Here is a 24,043-nt window from a genome sequence, read left to right on the forward strand (position 1 = left end):
TCTGTCAGCTGCTGCTGTGCACAACTGGGAGGTTAAAAATAGAAAGAGAGGGGAGAGATGTGAGGAGAAGCAGGCCAAAGAGACAGGAGGCGGCTGAGGGCCTTCAGCAGATGTTTCAGCTCTGACTCTAAGCCGCTCAGAGCTGAGCTGCAGACTGAGGAGTTCCAGCACAGCAGGGGTCCAAATATCTGACCTGAAGGTCGTGGCTCTGGTTCATATTAAATGTCAGGCGTTCAAAGGTCTACGAGGAGAATTTGGCATCGTGTTAAAGCCTGTGAGCACCTCAGAGCGCTCCTCCTAACCTCCTCTTCTCTGCAGTTCAAAGATCCGCTCATCCTGCTCCTGCTGGCCTCGGCGGTCATCAGCATCCTCATGCACCAGCTGGACGACGCCATCAGCATCACGGTGGTAGGTTCCGACTCTGCAGCCTCCAGCCGTCATGCTTTGTGTTCACAGAAAATCTGATGAATGAAGCGTTTTCAGCTGCTTTTCCTGCCGGATGTTAGACAGAAAGCGCTTCATTTTCTCTGACCAATCGCGTCACGCCATCGTGTTGCCATGACGCTGACATTCCTTCAGATTTACCAGTAGATCATTAAAATCTCTAAAACTTCTTCAGTCGTAAAACTTTGCCGTGAGTTTGTTTCACATCACAAGTTGCAGCAGAAAACCGTCTCATTTTGGTTGTTTAGCCCACATCGGGCCGGTTCCAAGCTGTGGTTCTGGCCCAAATGAGCCATTAGTTTCAGCTGTGGTTCTGGCCCAAATGAGCCATTAGTTTCAGCTGTGGTTCTGGCCCAAATGAGCCGCTTGTTTCAGCTGTGGTTCTGGCCCAAATGAGCCATTAGTTTCAGCTGTGGTTCTGGCCCAAATGAGCCGCTTGTTTCAGCTGTGGTTCTGGCCCAAATGAGCCGTTAGTTTCAGCTGTGGTTCTGGCCCAAATGAGCCGCTTGTTTCAGCTGTGGTTCTGGCCCAAATGAGCCGCTTGTTTCAGCTGTGGTTCTGGCCCAAATGAGCCGTTTGTTTCAGCTGTGGTTCTGGCCCAAATGAGCCGTTTGTTTCAGCTGTGGTTCTGGCCCAAATGAGCCGCTTGTTTCAGCTGTGGTTCTGGCCCAAATGAGCCGCTTGTTTCAGCTGTGGTTCTGGCCCAAATGAGCCGCTTGTTTCAGCTGTGGTTCTGGCCCAAATGAGCCGTTTGTTTCAGCTGTGGTTCTGGCCCAAATGAGCCGCTTGTTTCAGCTGTGGTTCTGGCCCAAATGAGCCGCTTGTTTCAGCTGTGGTTCTGGCCCAAATGAGCCGCTTGTTTCAGCTGTGGTTCTGGCCCAAATGAGCCGCTTGTTTCAGCTGTGGTTCTGGCCCAAATGAGCCGTTAGTTTCAGCTGTGGTTCTGGCCCAAATGAGCCGTTAGTTTCAGCTGTGGTTCTGGCCCAAATGAGCCATTAGTTTCAGCTGTGGTTCTGGCCCAAATGAGCCGCTTGTTTCAGCTGTGGTTCTGGCCCAAATGAGCCGTTAGTTTCAGCTGTGGTTCTGGCCCAAATGAGCCGCTTGTTTCAGCTGTGGTTCTGGCCCAAATGAGCCGTTAGTTTCAGCTGTGGTTCTGGCCCAAATGAGCCGCTTGTTTCAGCTGTGGTTCTGGCCCAAATGAGCCGCTTGTTTCAGCTGTGGTTCTGGCCCAAATGAGCCGCTTGTTTCAGCTGTGGTTCTGGCCCAAATGAGCCGCTTGTTTCAGCTGTGGTTCTGGCCCAAATGAGCCGCTTGTTTCAGCTGTGGTTCTGGCCCAAATGAGCCGTTAGTTTCAGCTGTGGTTCTGGCCCAAATGAGCCGTTAGTTTCAGCTGTGGTTCTGGCCCAAATGAGCCGCTTGTTTCAGCTGTGGTTCTGGCCCAAATGAGCCGTTAGTTTCAGCTGTGGTTCTGGCCCAAATGAGCCGCTTGTTTCAGCTGTGGTTCTGGCCCAAATGAGCCGTTTGTTTCAGCTGTGGTTCTGGCCCAAATGAGCCGTTTGTTTCAGCTGTGGTTCTGGCCCAAATGAGCCGCTTGTTTCAGCTGTGGTTCTGGCCCAAATGAGCCGCTTGTTTCAGCTGTGGTTCTGGCCCAAATGAGCCGCTTGTTTCAGCTGTGGTTCTGGCCCAAATGAGCCGCTTGTTTCAGCTGTGGTTCTGGCCCAAATGAGCCGTTAGTTTCAGCTGTGGTTCTGGCCCAAATGAGCCGTTAGTTTCAGCTGTGGTTCTGGCCCAAATGAGCCGTTAGTTTCAGCTGTGGTTCTGGCCCAAATGAGCCGTTAGTTTCAGCTGTGGTTCTGGCCCAAATGAGCCGCTTGTTTCAGCTGTGGTTCTGGCCCAAATGAGCCGCTTGTTTCAGCTGTGGTTCTGGCCCAAATGAGCCGCTTGTTTCAGCTGTGGTTCTGGCCCAAATGAGCCGTTAGTTTCAGCTGTGGTTCTGGCCCAAATGAGCCGTTAGTTTCAGCTGTGGTTCTGGCCCAAATGAGCCGTTAGTTTCAGCTGTGGTTCTGGCCCAAATGAGCCGCTTGTTTCAGCTGTGGTTCTGGCCCAAATGAGCCGCTTGTTTCAGCTGTGGTTCTGGCCCAAATGAGCCGCTTGTTTCAGCTGTGGTTCTGGCCCAAATGAGCCGTTAGTTTCAGCTGGGGTTCTGGCCCAAATGAGCCGCTTGTTTCAGCTGTGGTTCTGGCCCAAATGAGCCGTTAGTTTCAGCTGTGGTTCTGGCCCAAATGAGCCGCTTGTTTCAGCTGTGGTTCTGGCCCAAATGAGCCGCTTGTTTCAGCTGTGGTTCTGGCCCAAATGAGCCGCTTGTTTCAGCTGTGGTTCTGGCCCAAATGAGCCGCTTGTTTCAGCTGTGGTTCTGGCCCAAATGAGCCGCTTGTTTCAGCTGTGGTTCTGGCCCAAATGAGCCGTTAGTTTCAGCTGTGGTTCTGGCCCAAATGAGCCGTTAGTTTCAGCTGTGGTTCTGGCCCAAATGAGCCATTAGTTTCAGCTGTGGTTCTGGCCCAAATGAGCCGCTTGTTTCAGCTGTGGTTCTGGCCCAAATGAGCCGCTTGTTTCAGCTGTGGTTCTGGCCCAAATGAGCCGCTTGTCTCAGCTGTGGTTCTGGCCCAAATGAGCCGTTAGTTTCAGCTGTGGTTCTGGCCCAAATGAGCCGCTTGTTTCAGCTGTGGTTCTGGCCCAAATGAGCCGCTTGTCTCAGCTGTGGTTCTGGCCCAAATGAGCCGTTAGTCTCAGCTGTGGTTCTGGCCCAAATGAGCCGTTAGTTTCAGCTGTGGTTCTGGCCCAAATGAGCCGTTAGTTTCAGCTGTGGTTCTGGCCCAAATGAGCCGCTTGTTTCAGCTGTGGTTCTGGCCCAAATGAGCCGTTAGTTTCAGCTGTGGTTCTGGCCCAAATGAGCCGTTAGTTTCAGCTGTGGTTCTGGCCCAAATGAGCCGCTTGTTTCAGCTGTGGTTCTGGCCCAAATGAGCCGCTTGTTTCAGCTGTGGTTCTGGCCCAAATGAGCCGCTTGTTTCAGCTGTGGTTCTGGCCCAAATGAGCCGTTAGTTTCAGCTGTGGTTCTGGCCCAAATGAGCCGTTAGTTTCAGCTGTGGTTCTGGCCCAAATGAGCCGCTTGTTTCAGCTGTGGTTCTGGCCCAAATGAGCCGCTTGTTTCAGCTGTGGTTCTGGCCCAAATGAGCCGCTTGTTTCAGCTGTGGTTCTGGCCCAAATGAGCCGCTTGTTTCAGCTGTGGTTCTGGCCCAAATGAGCCGTTAGTTTCAGCTGTGGTTCTGGCCCAAATGAGCCGCTTGTTTCAGCTGTGGTTCTGGCCCAAATGAGCCGTTAGTTTCAGCTGTGGTTCTGGCCCAAATGAGCCGCTTGTTTCAGCTGTGGTTCTGGCCCAAATGAGCCGCTTGTTTCAGCTGTGGTTCTGGCCCAAATGAGCCGTTAGTTTCAGCTGTGGTTCTGGCCCAAATGAGCCGCTTGTTTCAGCTGTGGTTCTGGCCCAAATGAGCCGCTTGTTTCAGCTTTGGTTCTGGCCCAAATGGCGCCACCTGCATGTGGAACTTTATATTTCAGGCTCATAGACCTTCATCTTTACCTCCTGACGTGCTTCTTCTCTAACTCTAACATGATGTCATCAGACACTTATTTAACTTTTATTTATTGGGCTGAAAGCTCAGGTCCGGGTTCAGCTGAACGGACCCATGAGGTGAGATCAAACACGACACGTTAAACAGAAGAGAAACGCAGATAAACATCATGAAAGTGCTGAGGAACGGCAGATGACACGAAGCGGTTAGTAAAACAGAAACCTGGCAGGTTCCCACGTGTTATTTACCCAAAAGAATCCATAAAACAAATGATGTCAGACTAAAACAACACAGAAGCTCAAACGTTCACTTTCACAAATGGTTTCTTCTTTTTTTTTTATTTTTAACAGCACTTTATTTACACTTTTTATCAAAACATTTCACACAATTGACTTAATAATAAAAGGATCAATCAATCGGTTTAGAAAAGGTGCAAAAATCCCCCCATGAGCCCCCTGATGTGTAAATTCAGCCATGTTTCCGGTGACTCTGGCTTTAACCTCCAGAGTCACAGCATCCAGGGTCCATCCTCCCTGTGGGTCAGATAAATGGACAGTTTAGCCTCTCCTACAAGAAAATTTAAGAGCTTTTTCAGTCTTTCTGTATCTGACACCACAGATAAAACCAGGGACAGTAAAAGTAGCACCAAACAGGTCAAAAACACGAGTTAAAACTATAAAAAAAACTCTGCTAACCTGTTGCACTCAGTAAAAACATGAAAAACGACACCACAGAAAGGTTTAAAAAGGTTTAAAACTCCGAGTAAAAACAGATAAATAGGCATTTGTGGCTGATGTTAAACTGAGCAACAAATCCATGAAAACACGGCATCTGGCCCCTGAGTGTGGAATAAATCACAACCAGGAGGCTTTAAAGCTGCTTTTCTGTTCCAAACTTTGTATGAGCTCATCTGATTGGTCAGATTTTTTAGCCTTTTCTCACATTTAAATGTTTTTGCAAAGTTAAAAGTGATTTTAATGTGAAGTTTAGAGCGATTGAAGTCTTAATTATGATAAATCTGAATGAATAAAGTCACATTTGACCTTTTAGAGCAGGGGTCGGGAACCTTTTTGACTAAGAGAGCCATGGAAATTTATTTCAATGAGAGCCATATAATATATTTTAAAAGTGAATTCAACTAAATGTCAGTATAATAAGCCTCTGAATTTATTAGCATATTATATTAGCATATTATTTATTAGCATACTCGCCATCTATGAATGGTTTTCCGTTCCTCACTATTGCTAAAGATCCAGCAAAGCTAGCAGAATTATAGTCACCTTGCCGGGTTGCTGCTGGCTAGCTTGTACCCTGCTCAGTAGCTCTAGCTTGTACCCTGCTCAGTAGCTCTAGCTTGTACCCTGCTCAGTAGCTCTGGCTTGTACCCTGCTCAGTAGCTCTGGCTTGTACCCTGCTCAGTAGCTCTAGCTTGTACCCTGCTCAGTAGCTCTAGCTTGTACCCTGCTCAGTAGCTCTAGCTTGTACCCTGCTCAGTAGCTCTAGCTTGTACCCTGCTCAGTAGCTCTAGCTTGTACCCTGCTCAGTAGCTCTAGCTTGTACCCTGCTCAGTAGCTCTAGCTTGTACCCTGCTCAGTAGCTCTAGCTTGTACCCTGCTCAGTAGCTCTAGCTTGTACCCTGCTCAGTAGCTCTAGCTTGTACCCTGCTCAGTAGCTCTGGCTTGTACCCTGCTCAGCAGCTCTAGCTTGTACCCTGCTCAGTAGCTCTAGCTTGTACCCTGCTCAGCAGCTCTAGCTTGTACCCTGCTCAGTAGCTCTAGCTTGTACCCTGCTCAGCAGCTCTAGCTTGTACCCTGCTCAGTAGCTCTGGCTTGTACCCTGCTCAGTAGCTCTAGCTTGTACCCTGCTCAGCAGCTCTAGCTTGTACCCTGCTCAGTAGCTCTGGCTTGTACCCTGCTCAGTAGCTCTGGCTTGTACCCTGCTCAGTAGCTCTAGCTTGTACCCTGCTCAGCAGCTCTAGCTTGTACCCTGCTCAGTAGCTCTAGCTTGTACCCTGCTCAGTAGCTCTAGCTTGTACCCTGCTCAGTAGCTCTTGGCAGGCTTTCTTTCTGCCGTCTCCTGCCGGGTATTTTGATGCAAAGGTAGCATGGCGCGTGTCGAAGTGCCGCTTTACATTCGACCGTTTCATCGATGTAATTTTGTCTTTGCAAATTAGACACACCGCAGAATTTGCTCTCTCCAGAAAGGAGAATTCTTCAGTCCATTCGGCCTGAATTGTACGATACTCTTTTTTTCTTTTCGCCATCTTCTTCGTCGAAGGGTTAGCTTTGAGCTAATGACCGAGCAGACTGATTCAAAAGGGGGCGTTTACCTGTTTTACAACGGCCAACGTAGTCCAGTATCATCCAATTAAAATAATGCTCCTGCAGCCCTGAACAGGACATGAAAAATCGATGGATGGATTAAAACAAGTGAGAATATTTAGTTTTATCTGCGATGCAGTCATCAAAAGAGCCACACTTGGCTCGCGAGCCATAGGTTCCCGACCCCTGCTTTAGAATGACGTTAAATAGGATCTAAAAGCAGTTTCTTTGTTTGGAGAATAACTTCCTGATGTTTTGTTACAGGCCATCATCATTGTGGTGACGGTCGCCTTCGTCCAGGTACGTCTGCGTGAGAACAGGAAACCTGTGAACTCTTACTGAGTTTCTGTGTGAGCTGGGTGTGGTGTGTTGCCTCAGAGCAGTTTTCTCTCTGTTGACCAGCGCCTCAGAGGTGCTGACAGTTGTTGCCTCAGAGCACACGGTTGGATTGTGGAGCTTCGAGCTGTTTGAACAGTGCTGATGAGTGTTTATGTTGTCCTTTTGTGTTTAGGAGTACCGCTCGGAGAAGTCTTTGGAGGAGCTCGGGAAGCTGGTGCCTCCAGAATGTCACTGGTGCGTTTACTCAGTCATCCTCGTCCTTTTCCTCCTTCTTCTTCTGTGGTTACTGGGATCCTGCCAAGGCTGACGGTGACAAAGCTGTCCACACTTTACAATTCGACTTTGGCTGTTTCCATGTGGTCTAAGATGAGTTCAAGCAGCTCAAAAAGGTTTTCAAGTTCAGGACTGAGACAAGAGAGTCGAGTCCAAGTCAAAAAGTCGGGTTAAATAACAGTTCAACCCAAATCAAACGGAAGTAAAGTGTTATTTGTACAGCAGCTTTCAGGATAAACGTCACAAAGAGCTTAACAGCAAAATGCTCCAACATTAAAGCAAAAGGTAACCCAAAGCAAGTTTAAAAAGATCAGTTTTTAGTCCCCAGATCTGATCCCATGGCCTCACACGACCTCGGGCCCGATCACACGACCTCTGGCCCCATCACATGACCTCGGGCCCCATCACACGACCTCTGGGCCCGATCACACGACCTCTGGCCCCATCACACGACCTCTGGCCCATTCACACGACCTCTGGCCCGATCACACGACCTCTGGGCCTTATCACACGACCTCTGGCCCCATCACACGACCTCTGGCCCGATCACACGACCTCTGGCCCATTCACACGACCTCTGGCCCCATCACACGACCTCTGGCCCCATCACACGACCTCTGGCCCCATCACACGACCTCTGGCCCGATCACACGACCTCTGGCCCCATCACACGACCTCTAGCCCTGATCACACGACCTCTGGCCCCATCACACGACCTGTGGCCCCATCACACAACCTCGGGCCCGATCACACGACCTCTGGCCCCATCACATGACCTCGGGCCCCATCACACGACCTCTGGGCCCGATCACACGACCTCTGGCCCCATCACACGACCTCTGGCCCCATCACACGACCTCGGGCCCCATCACACGACCTCTGGCCCCATCACACGACCTCTGGCCCCATCACACGACCTCTGGCCCCATCACACGACCTCTGGCCCCATCACACGACCTCTGGCCCCATCACACGACCTCTGGCCCCATCACACGACCTCTGGGCCCCATCACACGACCTCTGGCCCGATCACACGACCTCTGGCCCGATCACACGACCTCTGGCCCGATCACACGACCTCTGGCCCCATCACACGACCTCTGGCCCGATCACACGACCTCTGGCCCCATCACACGACCTGTGGCCCCATCACACGACCTGTGGCCCCATCACACGACCTCGGGCCCCATCACACGACCTCTGGCCCGATCACACGACCTCTGGCCCGATCACACGACCTCTGGGCCCGATGACACGACCTCTGGGCCCGATGACACGACCTCGGGCCCGATGACACGACCTCTGGCCCCATCACACGACCTCTGGCCCCATCACACGACCTCTGGCCCCATCACACGACCTCTGGCCCCATCACACGACCTCTGGCCCCATCACACGACCTCTGGGCCCCATCACACGACCTCTGGCCCGATCACACGACCTCTGGCCCCATCACACGACCTCTGGGCCCCATCACACGACCTCTGGCCCCATCACACGACCTCTGGCCCCATCACACGACCTCTGGCCCCATCACACGACCTCTGGCCCCATCACACGACCTCTGGCCCCATCACACGACCTCTGGCCCCATCACACGACCTCTGGCCCCATCACACGACCTCTGGGCCCCATCACACGACCTCTGGCCCCGATGACACGACCTCTGGCCCCGATGACACGACCTCTGGGCCCGATGACACGACCTCGGGCCCGATGACACGACCTCTGGCCCCATCACACGACCTCTGGCCCCATCACACACGACCTCTGGCCCGATCACACGACCTCTGGCCCGATCACACGACCTCTGGCCCCATCACACGACCTCTGGGCCCCATCACACGACCTCTGGCCCCATCACACGACCTCTGGCCCCATCACACGACCTCTGGCCCCATCACACGACCTCTGGCCCCATCACACGACCTCTGGCCCCATCACACGACCTCTGGCCCCATCACACGACCTCTGGCCCCATCACACGACCTCTGGGCCCCATCACACGACCTCTGGCCCCGATGACACGACCTCTGGCCCCGATGACACGACCTCTGGCCCCGATGACACGACCTCTGGCCCCGATGACACGACCTCTGGGCCCGATGACACGACCTCGGGCCCGATGACACGACCTCTGGCCCCATCACACGACCTCTGGCCCCATCACACACGACCTCTGGCCCGATCACACGACCTCTGGCCCGATCACACGACCTCTGGCCCCATCACACGACCTCTGGCCCCATCACACGACCTCTGGCCCCATCACACGACCTCTGGCCCCGATCAGAGGTCTCAGTGCTCCTCCCACATTTTTTCTTCAAGTAACGGAGAGAACGCACACATCAGCAGAACCTCAAACAGCAGGCCTGTAACCTGAGAGGGTCACATGTGGCTTCATCAACCGCCATCTGAGACTGTTTCAACAGTGGAGAAGCTGGAGGGAAAAGTTTTTATTTTACTCTTCTTCTTTTACCTCGTTGTTTGATTATATTTGATTTAACTGTTTCAGACTAAAGAAGCTGTTTATTCTGCAGTCTGTCCTCAGACTTAACTAAATCTAACCGATTATATGTACGCCTGCCTTCTCTGACTGAAGCTGGAGCTTTAACGGTTTCACTCTCTCTGCCCCTCCTCAGTATCAGGGAGGGGAACCTGGAGCACCTGCTGGCCAGAGATCTGGTTCCTGGAGACACCATCTGCCTGTCGGTGGGGGAGAGGGTCCCAGCAGACCTCCGACTCTTCGAGGTACAAAAAAAGGACACAAAAGCTCTAAAGCTCTGTGTTAGGAATCGGTCAATAAGACGTCATCCTCATCAGTAACCGACCTTTATAGAACCGGTAATTCCAACGTGTTCAGAAACACGGGGAACAGTCTTAGCTGTGAGCTGCTCTTGGTTGAGTTGGAGCTGTTGTTGGTCCTTCAGCTTTGCTATGAGTGGGCAGCAGAAAGCAGACGGATAACAGCAGAGTATTTAAAGCTCTGCTTCTACATTTTAAAGTGCTGTCTCTCCTTCTTCTGCTGAGCTTGGATGCATCTTTGAACATGCCCCAATATGAAATGGATCTATAGCTAATCCCTTCAAAGGTGAAATCTGCCGGTTGCACAACTTTTTCAGTGTTTGAGGCAGATATCAGAATGTTGCTCAAGTTTTAATGTGCAAATGATGGCCTCAGACCAGCTGTGATGAGACAGAAGGGGGTAAAGAGACTTTGAGTGAACACAGATCTAATCCTGCAGAGCCAACAGCTTATCGTAGCTAAGTCCAGCGTGTTGGAAGTTATTTGTACGTTTTCTGACGGCTGTGTCCAGAAAGGCACGACTTGAATGGGTGTGAACGAGGCTCTCTGTCTGACAGCGTGGTTTTAAAGAAGCTGAAAGACGAATGAAGAGAAATTAACTGCAGGAAGGAAAGTGTTAAAAACAGAAAAAGGTTGTGAGTTTTTATCAGTGAGAGTTACCAAGGTAACGCCTTCTCTGCCCCAGAGGAGCTGAAACAGTCCTTCAGTGGTTCCCCACCTGGTTCCTCTCCCGGTTCCTCTCCTGGTTCCCCACCCGGTTCCTCTCCTGGTTCCTCTCCTGGTTCCCCTCCCGGTTCCTCTCCTGGTTCCTCTCCTGGTTCCCCACCCGGTTCCTCTCCTGGTTCCTCTCCTGGTTCCCCTCCTGGTTCCTCTCCTGGTTCCTCTCCTGGTTCCTCTCCCGGTTCCCCTCCCGGTTCCTCTCCTGGTTCCTCTCCTGGTTCCCCACCCGGTTCCTCTCCTGGTTCCTCTCCTGGTTCCTCTCCTGGTTCCCCTCCTGGTTCCCCTCCTGGTTCCCCTCCTGGTTCCCCTCCTGGTTCCCCACCCGGTTCCCCTCCTGGTTCCCCTCCTGGTTCCCCTCCTGGTTCCCCTCCTGGTTCCCCACCCGGTTCCCCTCCTGGTTCCCCTCCCGGTTCCCCTCCCGGTTCCCCTCCCGGTTCCTCTCCTGGTTCCTCTCCTGGTTCCTCTCCTGGTTCCTCTCCTGGTTCCTCTCCCGGTTCCCCTCCCGGTTCCTCTCCTGGTTCCTCTCCTGGTTCCCCACCCGGTTCCTCTCCTGGTTCCTCTCCTGGTTCCTCTCCTGGTTCCCCTCCTGGTTCCTCTCCTGGTTCCCCTCCTGGTTCCCCTCCTGGTTCCCCACCCGGTTCCCCTCCTGGTTCCCCTCCTGGTTCCCCTCCTGGTTCCCCTCCTGGTTCCCCACCCGGTTCCCCTCCTGGTTCCCCTCCCGGTTCCCCTCCCGGTTCCCCTCCCGGTTCCTCTCCCGGTTCCCCACCCGGTTCCCCTCCCGGTTCCCCTCCCGGTTCCCCACCCGGTTCCCCACCCGGTTCCCCACCCGGTTCCCCATATGGTTCCCGTCCCGGTTCCCCACCTGGTTCCCCTCCCGGTTCCCCACCCGGTTCCCCACCCGGTTCCCCTCCCGGTTCCTGAGCTGAACTTTCAGCTCACATCTCTTCTTCTTCTTGGCTGTTCCGCTCCAGTCTGACATCCTTTTAGATGATTTTATTCTGAGTTCTGCCTTTATTTGGTTTATTGTCTTTAACTTTCTTCTGAGTTATGTCTTTTTCACATTATTGTTGTTTATTTCAGAGTTTAAACCTGAGTTTTGGTTAGTTTTCCTGTACTTTATCCAGCTGAGCAGCAACAAACTTGCAGGTCTTGGCCTCCTCATCTGTTGAGCTTCTGCTTTCACCCCCCAGGCGTCCGACCTGTCTGTGGATGAGTCCAGTCTGACGGGGGAGACCGCCCCCTGCTCCAAGTTCACCTCCCACCAGCCGGCAGCCACCAACGGAGACATCGCCTCCCGCAGCAACATCGCCTTCATGGGGACGCTGGTGCGGTGCGGCAAAGCCAAGGTACCGGCAGCTTTTTACCTCCCTTTGAGGGTTTTTCAGTCAGAAAGCAGCTGATTGCAGCCAGATGTGGGCTGTGTACGTGGGAGGAGTGTTTGGAAATGAGGCAGAATTACGATGAAGCTGATGTTCAGGTCACCTGAAGCAGAAAAATACGATGAACTGTTGATGTGTCGCTGAGTAAAGGAAGGAGATAAAAGGAAAACAAACGGCTGGTCCGTACAGCCTCCCGAACACGACACTTCTTAGCAACGAGGCTTTTCAGACGGCGCCACAGACCTTACAGGGTCACGGTTATTATTTCCCATCATGCACCTGGTGGAAACCAATGAAGTCGACCGATCGGCAGCTTTTGGCCACAGCTTTAAGTGCAGATGAAATCGTGCCGTTTCCATAAGGCGGTTAGCTGCTCCTCCTTCTGTTCGGGCCAGTACGTTTTCTGCCTCATCGCCACGGTTACGGTCAGCCACAGCTTCCTGTTTGGAAGTGACAGCAGCGCAGAACGACTGACAGACGATTTGTTGTGAGAAATACCGCCTTAAAACAGCCTGGACTGAGACGTGTGACCGCCTTAAACCCACCGGCAGCTCACAGGAGCGCCACAGCTCTCTGAGATGGTTCCCGTCTTCACTCTGACTGAAAACGGAAACCCCTGGAAACATGCCGGCCTCCTTCAGAGGTCCGGTCTCTGTCAGGCTGTAACGGAGGCAGGAGGTGCAGAAACGCTCGTCTTCATGTGTTTCTTTTCTCTCAGGGCATCGTCATTGGAACCGGGGAGAACTCGGAGTTTGGGGAGATCTTCAAGATGATGCAGGCTGAGGAGGTTTGTGATTAAACTCGGCACTTCTCTTGTTAGAAATGAGTCCTGGAACATGTGTGTCACCGCTCTGAGGACCGCGCTCGCCTCCTAACCGCGCCGTCGTGTCTTCTGTTTGTTGTGTTCAGTCTCCTAAAACTCCTCTGCAGAAGAGCATGGACCTGCTGGGGAAGCAGCTCTCGCTTTATTCCTTCGGCATCATCGGTGAGTGTCGTCCCTGCAGAGCCGAACGCCTCCTCGGCGCCGCCGCCGTGCTCAGAGTCGTCTGTTTGTTGTGTTTCAGGGGTCATCATGTTGGTGGGCTGGCTGCAGGGGAAGAGGATCCTGGACATGTTCACCATCGGCGTCAGGTAGCTTCATGTAACCCTGCTCTGCAGAGCTGTGTGTGGATATTACCCAGTGATATAAAACCCTACGGGACCCGGTGGTCACTGCAAATCCATGTTTCTGAGTCGGGATTCTGTGTTTTTGTGCTGGTCCGACAGGCATCAGAGCATCATTCCTTCTGTCCCAACATTTCATCCAGGCTCAGTTTCACGTAGAACTTTAGCTTCAGCAACTCGCATCCAAACAAGAAACCAAATTTACTTCTAACCGATGGTGTCAGTGACCTCTGACCTCTGCTCTGGCTCCCTGTAAGTTTACTGATCACTTTAAAGAGGAACTCCGGTGTTTTTAAACCTTATTTCTGGCATGAAATACGTTCATCTGCTCACAGAGAACAGTTTGGTGAAAGTCGGCGTCCTTCAGAAGATATTTAGATAACTGGAGATCCATATAACGGAGTGAACGGGGCTTAGAGGATGCAGCCTCTAAATAAGGCATTATCTGTCTTTATTTCACCAATACTTTAAGAAGAATGAATGAATGAACGTGTGCTATAGCTCTGTTAGCTCATAGCTGCTGTTAGCTCATAGCTCTGTTAGCTCATAGCTGCTGTTAGCTCATAGCTCTGTTAGCTCATAGCTGCTGTTAGCTCATAGCTCTGTTAGCTCATAGCTGCTGTTAGCACATAGCTGCTGTTAGCTCATAGCTCTGTTAGCTCATAGCTCTGTTAGCTCATAGCTCTGTTAGCTCATAGCTCTGTTAGCTCATAGCTCTATTAGCTCATAGCTCTGTTAGCTCATAGCTGCTGTTATGTGGCTACTTGCAGCTATAGGAGAGCTAACGGAGGGATTTCTACACAGGCACTCTACTGGGCCCACTTCATCCACACGCCCCCCTGCAGCACAGTTTATTCACTCCGTGCTCTGTGACAGTCGGCTAACTTCACACAGAGTTTGCTGCTGATAGTTTTGTGCAACATGGCAGGATATTTATCAGATTTTGACAACGTGAACGAGGACTTTGAGTAAGATGGACGTTCTTACCGGAGTGAATAAACTGTGCTGCAGCTGTTCTGGGTTATGAGCTATGAGCTAACAGCAGCTATGAGCTAACAGCAGCTATGAGCTAACAGCAGCTATGAGCTAACAGCAGCTATGAGCTAACAGAGCTATGAGCTAACAGAGCTATGAGCTAACAGAGCTATGAGCTAACAGCAGCTATGAGCTAACAGAGCTATGAGCTAACAGAGCTATGAGCTAACAGCAGCTATGAGCTAACAGAGCTATAGCACACGTTCATTCATTCATTCTTCTTAAAGTATTGGTGAAATAAAGACAGATAATGCCTTATTTAGAGGCTGCATCCTCTAAGCCCCGTTCACTCCGTTATATGGATCTCCAGTTATCTAAATATCTTCTGAAGGACGCTGACTTTCACCAAACTGTTCTCTGTGAGCAGATGAACGTATTTCATGCCAGAAATAAGGTTTAAAAGCCCTTTAAAGCTCGTGGGTTTGGCCCCCACCTGTCGGGCCTTCGGAGGAGATGAGACTCGCACTTTTACAGCCCAGCGTTCCTGTGAACTTTTCTCTGGTTCTGGTCTTATCGGTTTGGCTCAGTTTCCTCTCTCTGGTCTGTCAGAGCACTTTTAAATAAAGTTATCGTTGTTATCAGCATGAAACGCAGAGTCTTCACAGAGGGAATCTTCAAACCCAGGGTTGTGACGGTCAGAAAGATGTTTCTCTGCTGCTCTGTTCACTCCTCATCAGAGTATCAGGTGCTGTCATGCTTTTAGGGAGCCAAACCTTTGAAATGCAGTTTCACTGCTTTCCAGATTCTGTCAGCTGGTCAAAGTGACGAGTAAAGCGTGATGAAACGGTTCAAGGAAAGAAGCTGAAGTCTGATTTCTGGTTCCTTCTCTTCTCCTTCAGCCTGGCAGTAGCAGCCATCCCAGAGGGTTTACCCATCGTGGTGACCGTGACGCTGGCGCTTGGCGTGATGCGTATGGTGAAGAAGAGGGCCATCGTGAAGAAGCTTCCCATCGTAGAAACACTCGGTATTGTACTCCAACTTAATTGTGATTGCAGAATCGGTTTGAAACACAAATCTGCTCATTGAGTCTCAAACTGAGAAAAGCATCGTGGGGTTGAAGAGGGAAAACTCCATGTTCAATAAATGTTCTCCAGAAACAAATGCTTCATCTGATTATGTCATATAAATCATATTAGAACTCCGGTGTTTCCTAAAGGAGATCCTTAAGGAAGCGTCGGAGCTCCTTTCTCTCCTGAAGGACGGTCCGGTGTTTCCTAAAGGAGATCCTTAAGGAAGCGTCGGAGCTCCTTTCTCTCCTGAAGGACGGTCCGGTGTTTCCTAAAGGAGATCCTTAAGGAAGCGTCGGAGCTCCTTTCTCTCAGGAAGGACGGTCCGGTGTTTCCTAAAGGAGATCCTTAAGGAAGCGTCGGAGCTCCTTTCTCTCATGAAGGACGGTCCGGTGTTTCCTAAAGGAGATCCTTAAGGAAGCGTCGGAGCTCCTTTCTCTCCTGAAGGACGGTCCGGTGTTTCCTAAAGGAGATCCTTAAGGAAGCGTCGGAGCTCCTTTCTCTCAGGAAGGACGGTCCGGTGTTTCCTAAAGGAGATCCTTAAGGAAGCGTCGGAGCTCCTTTCTCTCAGGAAGGACGGTCTGGTGTTTCCTAAAGGAGATCCTTAAGGAAGCGTCGGAGCTCCTTTCTCTCCTGAAGGACGGTCCGGTGTTTCCTAAAGGAGATCCTTAAGGAAGCGTCGGAGCTCCTTTCTCTCAGGAAGGACGGTCCGGTGTTTCCTAAAGGAGATCCTTAAGGAAGCGTCGGAGCTCCTTTCTCTCAGGAAGGACGGTCCGGTGTTTCCTAAAGGAGATCCTTAAGGAAGCGTCGGAGCTCCTTTCTCTCAGGAAGGACGGTCCGGTGTTTCCTAAAGGAGATCCTTAAGGAAGCGTCGGAGCTCCTTTCTCTCAGGAAGGACGGTCCGGTGTTTCCTAAAGGAGATCCTTAAGGAAGCGTCGGAGCTCCTTTCTCTCATGAAGGACGGTCCGGTGTTTCCTAAAGGAGATCCTTAAGGAAGCGTCGGAGCTCCTTTCTCTCATGAAGGACGGTCCGGTGTTTCCTAAAGGAGATCCTTAAGGAAGCGTCGGAGCTCCTTTCTCTCAGGAAGGACGGTCCGGTGTTTCCTAAAGGAGATCCTTAAGGAAGCGTCGGAGCTCCTTTCTCTCAGGAAGGACGGTCCGGTGTTTCCTAAAGGAGATCCTTAAGGAAGCGTCGGAGCTCCTTTCTCTCATGAAGGACGGTCCGGTGTTTCCTAAAGGAGATCCTTAAGGAAGCGTCGGAGCTCCTTTCTCTCAGGAAGGACGGTCCGGTGTTTCCTAAAGGAGATCCTTAAGGAAGCGTCGGAGCTCCTTTCTCTCAGGAAGGACGGTCCGGTGCTTCCTAAAGGAGATCCTTAAGGAAGCCTCGGAGCTCCTTTCTCTCATAAAGGACGGTCCGGTGTTTCCTAAAGGAGATCCTTAAGGAAGCGTCGGAGCTCCTTTCTCTCAGGAAGGACGGTCCGGTGTTTCCTAAAGGAGATCCTTAAGGAAGCGTCGGAGCTCCTTTCTCTCAGGAAGGACGGTCCGGTGTTTCCTAAAGGAGATCCTTAAGGAAGCGTCGGAGCTCCTTTCTCTCCTGAAGGACGGTCCGGTGTTTCCTAAAGGAGATCCTTAAGGAAGCGTCGGAGCTCCTTTCTCTCAGGAAGGACGGTCCGGTGTTTCCTAAAGGAGATCCTTAAGGAAGCGTCGGAGCTCCTTTCTCTCATGAAGGACGGTCCGGTGTTTCCTAAAGGAGATCCTTAAGGAAGCGTCGGAGCTCCTTTCTCTCAGGAAGGACGGTCCGGTGTTTCCTAAAGGAGATCCTTAAGGAAGCGTCGGAGCTCCTTTCTCTCAGGAAGGACGGTCCGGTGTTTCCTAAAGGAGATCCTTAAGGAAGCGTCGGAGCTCCTTTCTCTCCTGAAGGACGGTCCGGTGTTTCCTAAAGGAGATCCTTAAGGAAGCGTCGGAGCTCCTTTCTCTCCTGAAGGACGGTCCGGTGTTTCCTAAAGGAGATCCTTAAGGAAGCCTCGGAGCTCCTTTCTCTCAGGAAGGACGGTCCGGTGTTTCCTAAAGGAGATCCTTAAGAAAGCGTCGGAGCTCCTTTCTCTCAGGAAGGACGGTCCGGTGTTTCCTAAAGGAGATCCTTAAGGAAGCGTCGGAGCTCCTTTCTCTCAGGAAGGACGGTCCGGTGTTTCCTAAAGGAGATCCTTAAGAAAGCGTCGGAGCCCCTTTCTCTCATGAAGGACGGTCCGGTGTTTCCTAAAGGAGATCCTTAAGGAAGCCTCGGAGCTCCTTTCTCTCAGGAAGGACGGTCCGGTGTTTCCTAAAGGAGATCCTTAAGGAAGCGTCGGAGCTCCTTTCTCTCAGGAAGGACGGTCCGGTGTTTCCTAAAGGAGATCCTTAAGGAAGCGTCGGAGCTCCTTTCTCTCAGGAAGGACGGTCCGGTGTTTCCTAAAGGAGATCCTTAAGGAAGCGTCGGAGCTCCTTTCTCTCCTGAAGGACGGTCCGGTGTTTCCTAAAGGAGATCCTTAAGGAAGCGTCGGAGCTCCTTTCTCTCAGGAAGGACGGTCCGGTGTTTCCTAAAGGAGATCCTTAAGGAAGCGTCGGAGCTCCTTTCTCTCATGAAGGACGGTCCGGTGTTTCCTAAAGGAGATCCTTAAGGAAGCGTCGGAGCTCCTTTCTCTCAGGAAGGACGGTCCGGTGTTTCCTAAAGGAGATCCTTAAGGAAGCGTCGGAGCTCCTTTCTCTCCTGAAGGACGGTCCGGTGTTTCCTAAAGGAGATCCTTAAGGAAGCGTCGGAGCTCCTTTCTCTCAGGAAGGACGGTCCGGTGTTTCCTAAAGGAGATCCTTAAGGAAGCGTCGGAGCTCCTTTCTCTCAGGAAGGACGGTCCGGTGTTTCCTAAAGGAGATCCTTAAGGAAGCGTCGGAGCTCCTTTCTCTCCTGAAGGACGGTCCGGTGTTTCCTAAAGGAGATCCTTAAGGAAGCGTCGGAGCTCCTTTCTCTCAGGAAGGACGGTCCGGTGTTTCCTAAAGGAGATCCTTAAGGAAGCGTCGGAGCTCCTTTCTCTCAGGAAGGACGGTCCGGTGTTTCCTAAAGGAGATCCTTAAGGAAGCGTCGGAGCTCCTTTCTCTCATGAAGGACGGTCCGGTGTTTCCTAAAGGAGATCCTTAAGGAAGCGTCGGAGCTCCTTTCTCTCCTGAAGGACGGTCCGGTGTTTCCTAAAGGAGATCCTTAAGGAAGCGTCGGAGCTCCTTTCTCTCAGGAAGGACGGTCCGGTGTTTCCTAAAGGAGATCCTTAAGGAAGCGTCGGAGCTCCTTTCTCTCAGGAAGGACGGTCCGGTGTTTCCTAAAGGAGATCCTTAAGGAAGCCTCGGAGCTCCTTTCTCTCCTGAAGGACGGTCCGGTGTTTCCTAAAGGAGATCCTTAAGGAAGCGTCGGAGCTCCTTTCTCTCATGAAGGACGGTCCGGTGTTTCCTAAAGGAGATCCTTAAGGAAGCGTCGGAGCTCCTTTCTCTCAGGAAGGACGGTCCGGTGTTTCCTAAAGGAGATCCTTAAGGAAGCGTCGGAGCTCCTTTCTCTCAGGAAGGACGGTCCGGTGTTTCCTAAAGGAGATCCTTAAGGAAGCGTCGGAGCTCCTTTCTCTCAGGAAGGACGGTCCGGTGTTTCCTAAAGGAGATCCTTAAGGAAGCGTCGGAGCTCCTTTCTCTCAGGAAGGACGGTCCGGTGTTTCCTAAAGGAGATCCTTAAGGAAGCGTCGGAGCTCCTTTCTCTCCTGAAGGACGGTCCGGTGTTTCCTAAAGGAGATCCTTAAGGAAGCGTCGGAGCTCCTTTCTCTCATGAAGGACGGTCCGGTGTTTCCTAAAGGAGATCCTTAAGGAAGCGTCGGAGCTCCTTTCTCTCCTGAAGGACGGTCCGGTGTTTCCTAAAGGAGATCCTTAAGGAAGCGTCGGAGCTCCTTTCTCTCCTGAAGGACGGTCCGGTGTTTCCTAAAGGAGATCCTTAAGGAAGCGTCGGAGCTCCTTTCTCTCAGGAAGGACGGTCCGGTGTTTCCTAAAGGAGATCCTTAAGGAAGCCTCGGAGCTCCTTTCTCTCCTAAAGGACGGTCCGGTGTTTCCTAAAGGAGATCCTTAAGGAAGCGTCGGAGCTCCTTTCTCTCAGGAAGGACGGTCCGGTGTTTCCTAAAGGAGATCCTTAAGGAAGCGTCGGAGCTCCTTTCTCTCCTAAAGGACGGTCCGGTGTTTCCTAAAGGAGATCCTTAAGGAAGCGTCGGAGCTCCTTTCTCTCCTGAAGGACGGTCCGGTGTTTCCTAAAGGAGATCCTTAAGGAAGCGTCGGAGCTCCTTTCTCTCAGGAAGGACGGTCCGGTGTTTCCTAAAGGAGATCCTTAAGGAAGCGTCGGAGCTCCTTTCTCTCAGGAAGGACGGTCCGGTGTTTCCTAAAGGAGATCCTTAAGGAAGCGTCGGAGCTCCTTTCTCTCCTAAAGGACGGTCCGGTGTTTCCTAAAGGAGATCCTTAAGGAAGCGTCGGAGCTCCTTTCTCTCCTGAAGGACGGTCCGGTGTTTCCTAAAGGAGATCCTTAAGGAAGCGTCGGAGCTCCTTTCTCTCAGGAAGGACGGTCCGGTGTTTCCTAAAGGAGATCCTTAAGGAAGCGTCGGAGCTCCTTTCTCTCCTAAAGGACGGTCCGGTGTTTCCTAAAGGAGATCCTTAAGGAAGCGTCGGAGCTCCTTTCTCTCCTGAAGGACGGTCCGGTGTTTCCTAAAGGAGATCCTTAAGGAAGCGTCGGAGCTCCTTTCTCTCAGGAAGGACGGTCCGGTGTTTCCTAAAGGAGATCCTTAAGGAAGCGTCGGAGCTCCTTTCTCTCCTAAAGGACGGTCCGGTGTTTCCTAAAGGAGATCCTTAAGGAAGCGTCGGAGCTCCTTTCTCTCAGGAAGGACGGTCCGGTGTTTCCTAAAGGAGATCCTTAAGGAAGCGTCGGAGCTCCTTTCTCTCAGGAAGGACGGTCCGGTGTTTCCTAAAGGAGATCCTTAAGGAAGCGTCGGAGCTCCTTTCTCTCCTAAAGGACGGTCCGGTGTTTCCTAAAGGAGATCCTTAAGGAAGCTTTCCTCAGTATTTGGAGGATTCGGACAGCTCTGATCATGGCTGCTTCTCTCAAAGCTCTTTTCACTCATATCAGTCAGAAGGTTCCTGAGCAGATTTGGCGTTTTACCGTCTTGTGGCGACTTGTTGATGCTCTGCAGCGGCGGCGGCGCTCTGTGGGTTTTAACCGTTGTTCTTGCTGTTTCCGTCAGGCTGCTGTAACGTCATCTGTTCAGACAAGACTGGAACTCTGACTAAGAACGAGATGACCGTCACGCAGCTGTTCACCTCAGACGGACTCCACGCCGAGGTCTGACTTTAGATATTGATTCCATTTTTTTAAACGGTGTAAAACTTAATATTAATTATCGATAGTAAGTAAAAATAAGGCTTCATTAATTTATAGATGAACCACATTGTCCCTGAACCTGATAAAGTAGCCGTTAAAACAACAATTTCAGCTGAACAGCAGCATGTAAAGTTTGTAGGGAGACAGTTGTAAATAAAGGTCAGGTTCAAGCAGCATCATCCTGACTCGTAGAAGCAGGAGATCCGTCCCAGATTAAACCAGGAGATCCGTCCCAGATTAAACCAGGAGATCCGTCCCGGATTAAACCAGGTGATCCGTCCCGGATTAAACCAGGAGATCCGTCCCAGATTAAACCAGTTGATCCGTCCCAGATTAAACCAGGAGATCCGTCCCGGATTAAACCAGGTGATCCGTCCCGGATTAAACCAGGAGATCCGTCCCGGATTAAACCAGGTGATCCGTCCCGGATTAAATCAGGAGATCCGTCCCGGATTAAACCAGGAGATCTGTCCCAGATTAAACCAGTTGATCCGTCCCAGATTAAACCAGGAGATCCGTCCCGGATTAAACCAGGTGATCCGTCCCGGATTAAACCAGGAGATCCGTCCCGGATTAAACCAGGTGATCCGTCCCGGATTAAATCAGGAGATCCGTCCCGGATTAAACCAGTTGATCCGTCCCGGATTAAACCAGGTAATCCGTCCCGGATTAAACCAGGTGATCCGTCCCGGATTAAACCAGGTGATCCGTCCCAGATTAAACCAGGTGATCCGTCCCATCCCAGATTAAACCAGGTGATCCGTCCCATCCCAGATTAAACCAGGTGATCCGTCCCATCCCAGATTAAACCAGGAGATCCGTCCCAGATTAAACCAGGAGATCCGTCCCAGATTAAACCAGATTAAAAAAAAAAAAAAAGAGGAGACTGAGGCTCTTCTTCTAAAAGATTCGGTTCATCTGATTTACTGATTGTCTAAAAAACTCTGAGCTGAAATCAGAGGCCATAAATTAGACCGTTGCCTTAAAAATACATCAAAGTTTCCACCTCAGAACAGAGCGACCCAGTTCCTTCACCTGGAAGTCCCAGCTGTTCTGCTGGAAAATGGGTCAGGTGACTGAGGACCAGGGGACCGATCCTGGTTTAAACCTGCCAGCATGAAAATGTCTTTGAGGTGGAGACGGGGAGAGGTCTGCCTTTGCTTTCATTAAGCAGCTGTTTTACCCACGGCGCTGTTTTTCCCACGGTGTTGTCTTACAGGTGACGGGCGTCGGCTACAATGGAGCTGGAGAGGTTTTACTGGACGGAGATATCATCCACGGCTTTTCCTGCCCTTCAATCGCCAAAGTTGTGGAGGTGAGTCGACGGAGAGGGAAAATAATAAAGTAAAAGCAGGTTTTCACAAATCCGGCATCATGCTGGATGTGGAGCAACACTCTCCAGCACATGTAGACTGGATGGTAACTCTGAGGGTAAAGATCTGCTCCTCCTGAATCTGAGGCTCAACAGTCCCAGGACCTCCAACTGAAAGTCCTTCTTCACAGTCTCGTCAAATTCGTCCTTGGCCTGAGTTTTAGGTTCAGCAACAACGAGCTCGGTACCGTCAGCTGCTTCGAGTGACAACCAAGCACGAAAGGCCTCCTCCTTCAGCTTCCAACACTACGTCCTCCCGTTAGCATCCGTAATGCAGGTCCTGTCCTATTCAGTCCCCAACCTGCCCTGGGAAATACGGTCACTAATCCAGAAGTTGTCTAACTTTCAGTCGGTAAAGCTCATCTCAGACCCTAACCCCTGATCAGAGCTGTGCTCAGCAGCAGAACCTTTAACGTGCGCTTGTTTTGCCAGGTGGGCTGTGTGTGCAACGACTCGGTCATCAGGAATCGGAACCTGCTGGGACGGCCCACAGAGGGAGCGCTCATCGCCCTCGCCATGAAGGTAAAAACGCACAGCGTGCTGAGCTGGACTCAAACTGTCCGAATAAACCAGAACAGCTGAATCTTCCTGAACCCAAACCGGCAGCTGGGTCCACATAACTTCTCCTCTTACAATGACAGATAAACTCTCTCCTGACCCCCTCTCCTCCTGGACCTCCACCGGCTGCCTGAGTCAGATCCCTGATGCTGAGGCTTCAGGCTCTGCAGCAGCTGTTTAAACTGTCCCTTTCAAACCGCCGAGGTGCTCACAGCAGGGTTTGTGTGTGTTTGTGTGACCCAGATGGGCCTGGAGAGCCTGCAGAAGGAGTACGTCCGCCTGGAGGAGCACCCGTTCACCTCGGAGCAGAAGTGGATGGCTGTTCGCTGTGTTCACCGCACGCAGCAGGTCGGTTCTCCTAAATCAGCTGCTGAAGCTGCACACAGTGACCTGAGCTGACCTGGAGGTGGAGCTTCAAAGCTCAGACTCTGGCTTTTCTGCTGTTTAGGCACATTAAAGTTTGTCTGGTACCTGTCTGTGTCCCGTCTCTCAGGATAAAACCGGAGTTTACTTCGTGAAGGGAGCTTACGAGCAGGTGATTCGCTTCTGCAGCTCCTACAACAGCAGAGGAGCTGCGCTGTCCCTGAACCACCAGCAGAGGGAGCTGTACCAGCAGCAGCTCAGCTACATGGGCAGCGCCGGGCTCAGAGGTCCAACACAAACCCGAGACCCCGCTTCCACTTGTTGTTTCCCTGTTCGGCACGTTAACATCTCACCTGTGTTTCTCCCAGTGCTGGCGTTCGCATCGGGCTCCCAGATGGGGAGCCTGACCTTCCTGGGCCTGGTGGGCATCATCGACCCGCCCCGGTCCGGAGTCAAAGAGGCCATCGGCATGCTCATCAGCTCCGGCGTCGCCATCAAGATGATCACCGGAGACTCCCAGGAGACGGCTGTGTCTATAGGTCAGCCTCAGTAAAGGCTCATTCCGCAGGATTATTACAGAAGTAGAAAGAATAAAACTGCTTCCACAGTGTAAGCAGCTCGCTTTAAGCATCAGTGACATCACTTCCTTTAGTTCGGTGACCCGGCTGCATGGGGCACAAATCTTCAACATGCGGTTGCACAGTATTTTATGGGATGGCCCCACTTTTTGTAGCTTTTAGCTTCAGCTCCCTGTGGGGAAACGCTGGGGTTCTGCAAAGTGTTTCTGATTTTCAATGATTAAACCAGGAGACCCGTCCCGTCCCAGATTAAACCAGGAGATCCGTCCCAGATTAAACCAGGAGATCCGTCCCAGATTAAACCAGGTGATCCGTCCCAGATTAAACCAGGTGATCCGTCCCGTCCCAGATTAAACCAGGTGATCCGTCCCAGATTAAACCAGGAGACCCGTCCCGTCCCAGATTAAACCAGGTGATCTGTCCCAGATTAAACAAGGTGATCCGTCCCAGATTAAACCAGGAGATCCGTCCCAGATTAAACCAGGAGATCCGTCCCAGATTAAACCAGGTGATCCGTCCCAGATTAAACCAGGAGACCCGTCCCAGATTAAACCAGGAGACCCGTCCCGTCCCAGATTAAACCAGGAGACCCGTCCCGTCCCAGATTAAACAAGGTGATCCGTCCCAGATTAAACCAG

At 51.6% G+C, this 24,043-nt stretch overlaps 1 protein-coding gene across 1 annotated transcript in view; it reads left to right on the forward strand.

Annotated features, from left to right (window-relative positions):
- atp2c1 (ATPase secretory pathway Ca2+ transporting 1) overlaps positions 1-24,043 on the forward strand; it is a 47,650-nt gene that overhangs the window by 15,554 nt on the left and 8,053 nt on the right. The window contains exons 4-18 of the mRNA XM_072393498.1: positions 319-408; positions 6,656-6,691; positions 6,903-6,964; positions 9,646-9,754; positions 11,719-11,874; positions 12,626-12,694; positions 12,817-12,892; positions 12,972-13,038; positions 14,946-15,070; positions 20,398-20,495; positions 21,754-21,849; positions 22,339-22,428; positions 22,708-22,812; positions 22,958-23,114; positions 23,196-23,366. Coding sequence (XP_072249599.1) covers positions 319-408; positions 6,656-6,691; positions 6,903-6,964; positions 9,646-9,754; positions 11,719-11,874; positions 12,626-12,694; positions 12,817-12,892; positions 12,972-13,038; positions 14,946-15,070; positions 20,398-20,495; positions 21,754-21,849; positions 22,339-22,428; positions 22,708-22,812; positions 22,958-23,114; positions 23,196-23,366 — 1,507 coding nt within the window. The remainder of the gene's footprint in view (positions 1-318; positions 409-6,655; positions 6,692-6,902; positions 6,965-9,645; positions 9,755-11,718; positions 11,875-12,625; positions 12,695-12,816; positions 12,893-12,971; positions 13,039-14,945; positions 15,071-20,397; positions 20,496-21,753; positions 21,850-22,338; positions 22,429-22,707; positions 22,813-22,957; positions 23,115-23,195; positions 23,367-24,043) is intronic.

This window comes from Leuresthes tenuis, unplaced genomic scaffold, assembly GCF_036924035.1.
Source record: "Leuresthes tenuis unplaced genomic scaffold, fLeuTen1.0.hap1 SCAF_10, whole genome shotgun sequence".
NCBI classification, from domain to species: Eukaryota; Metazoa; Chordata; class Actinopteri; order Atheriniformes; family Atherinopsidae; genus Leuresthes; species Leuresthes tenuis.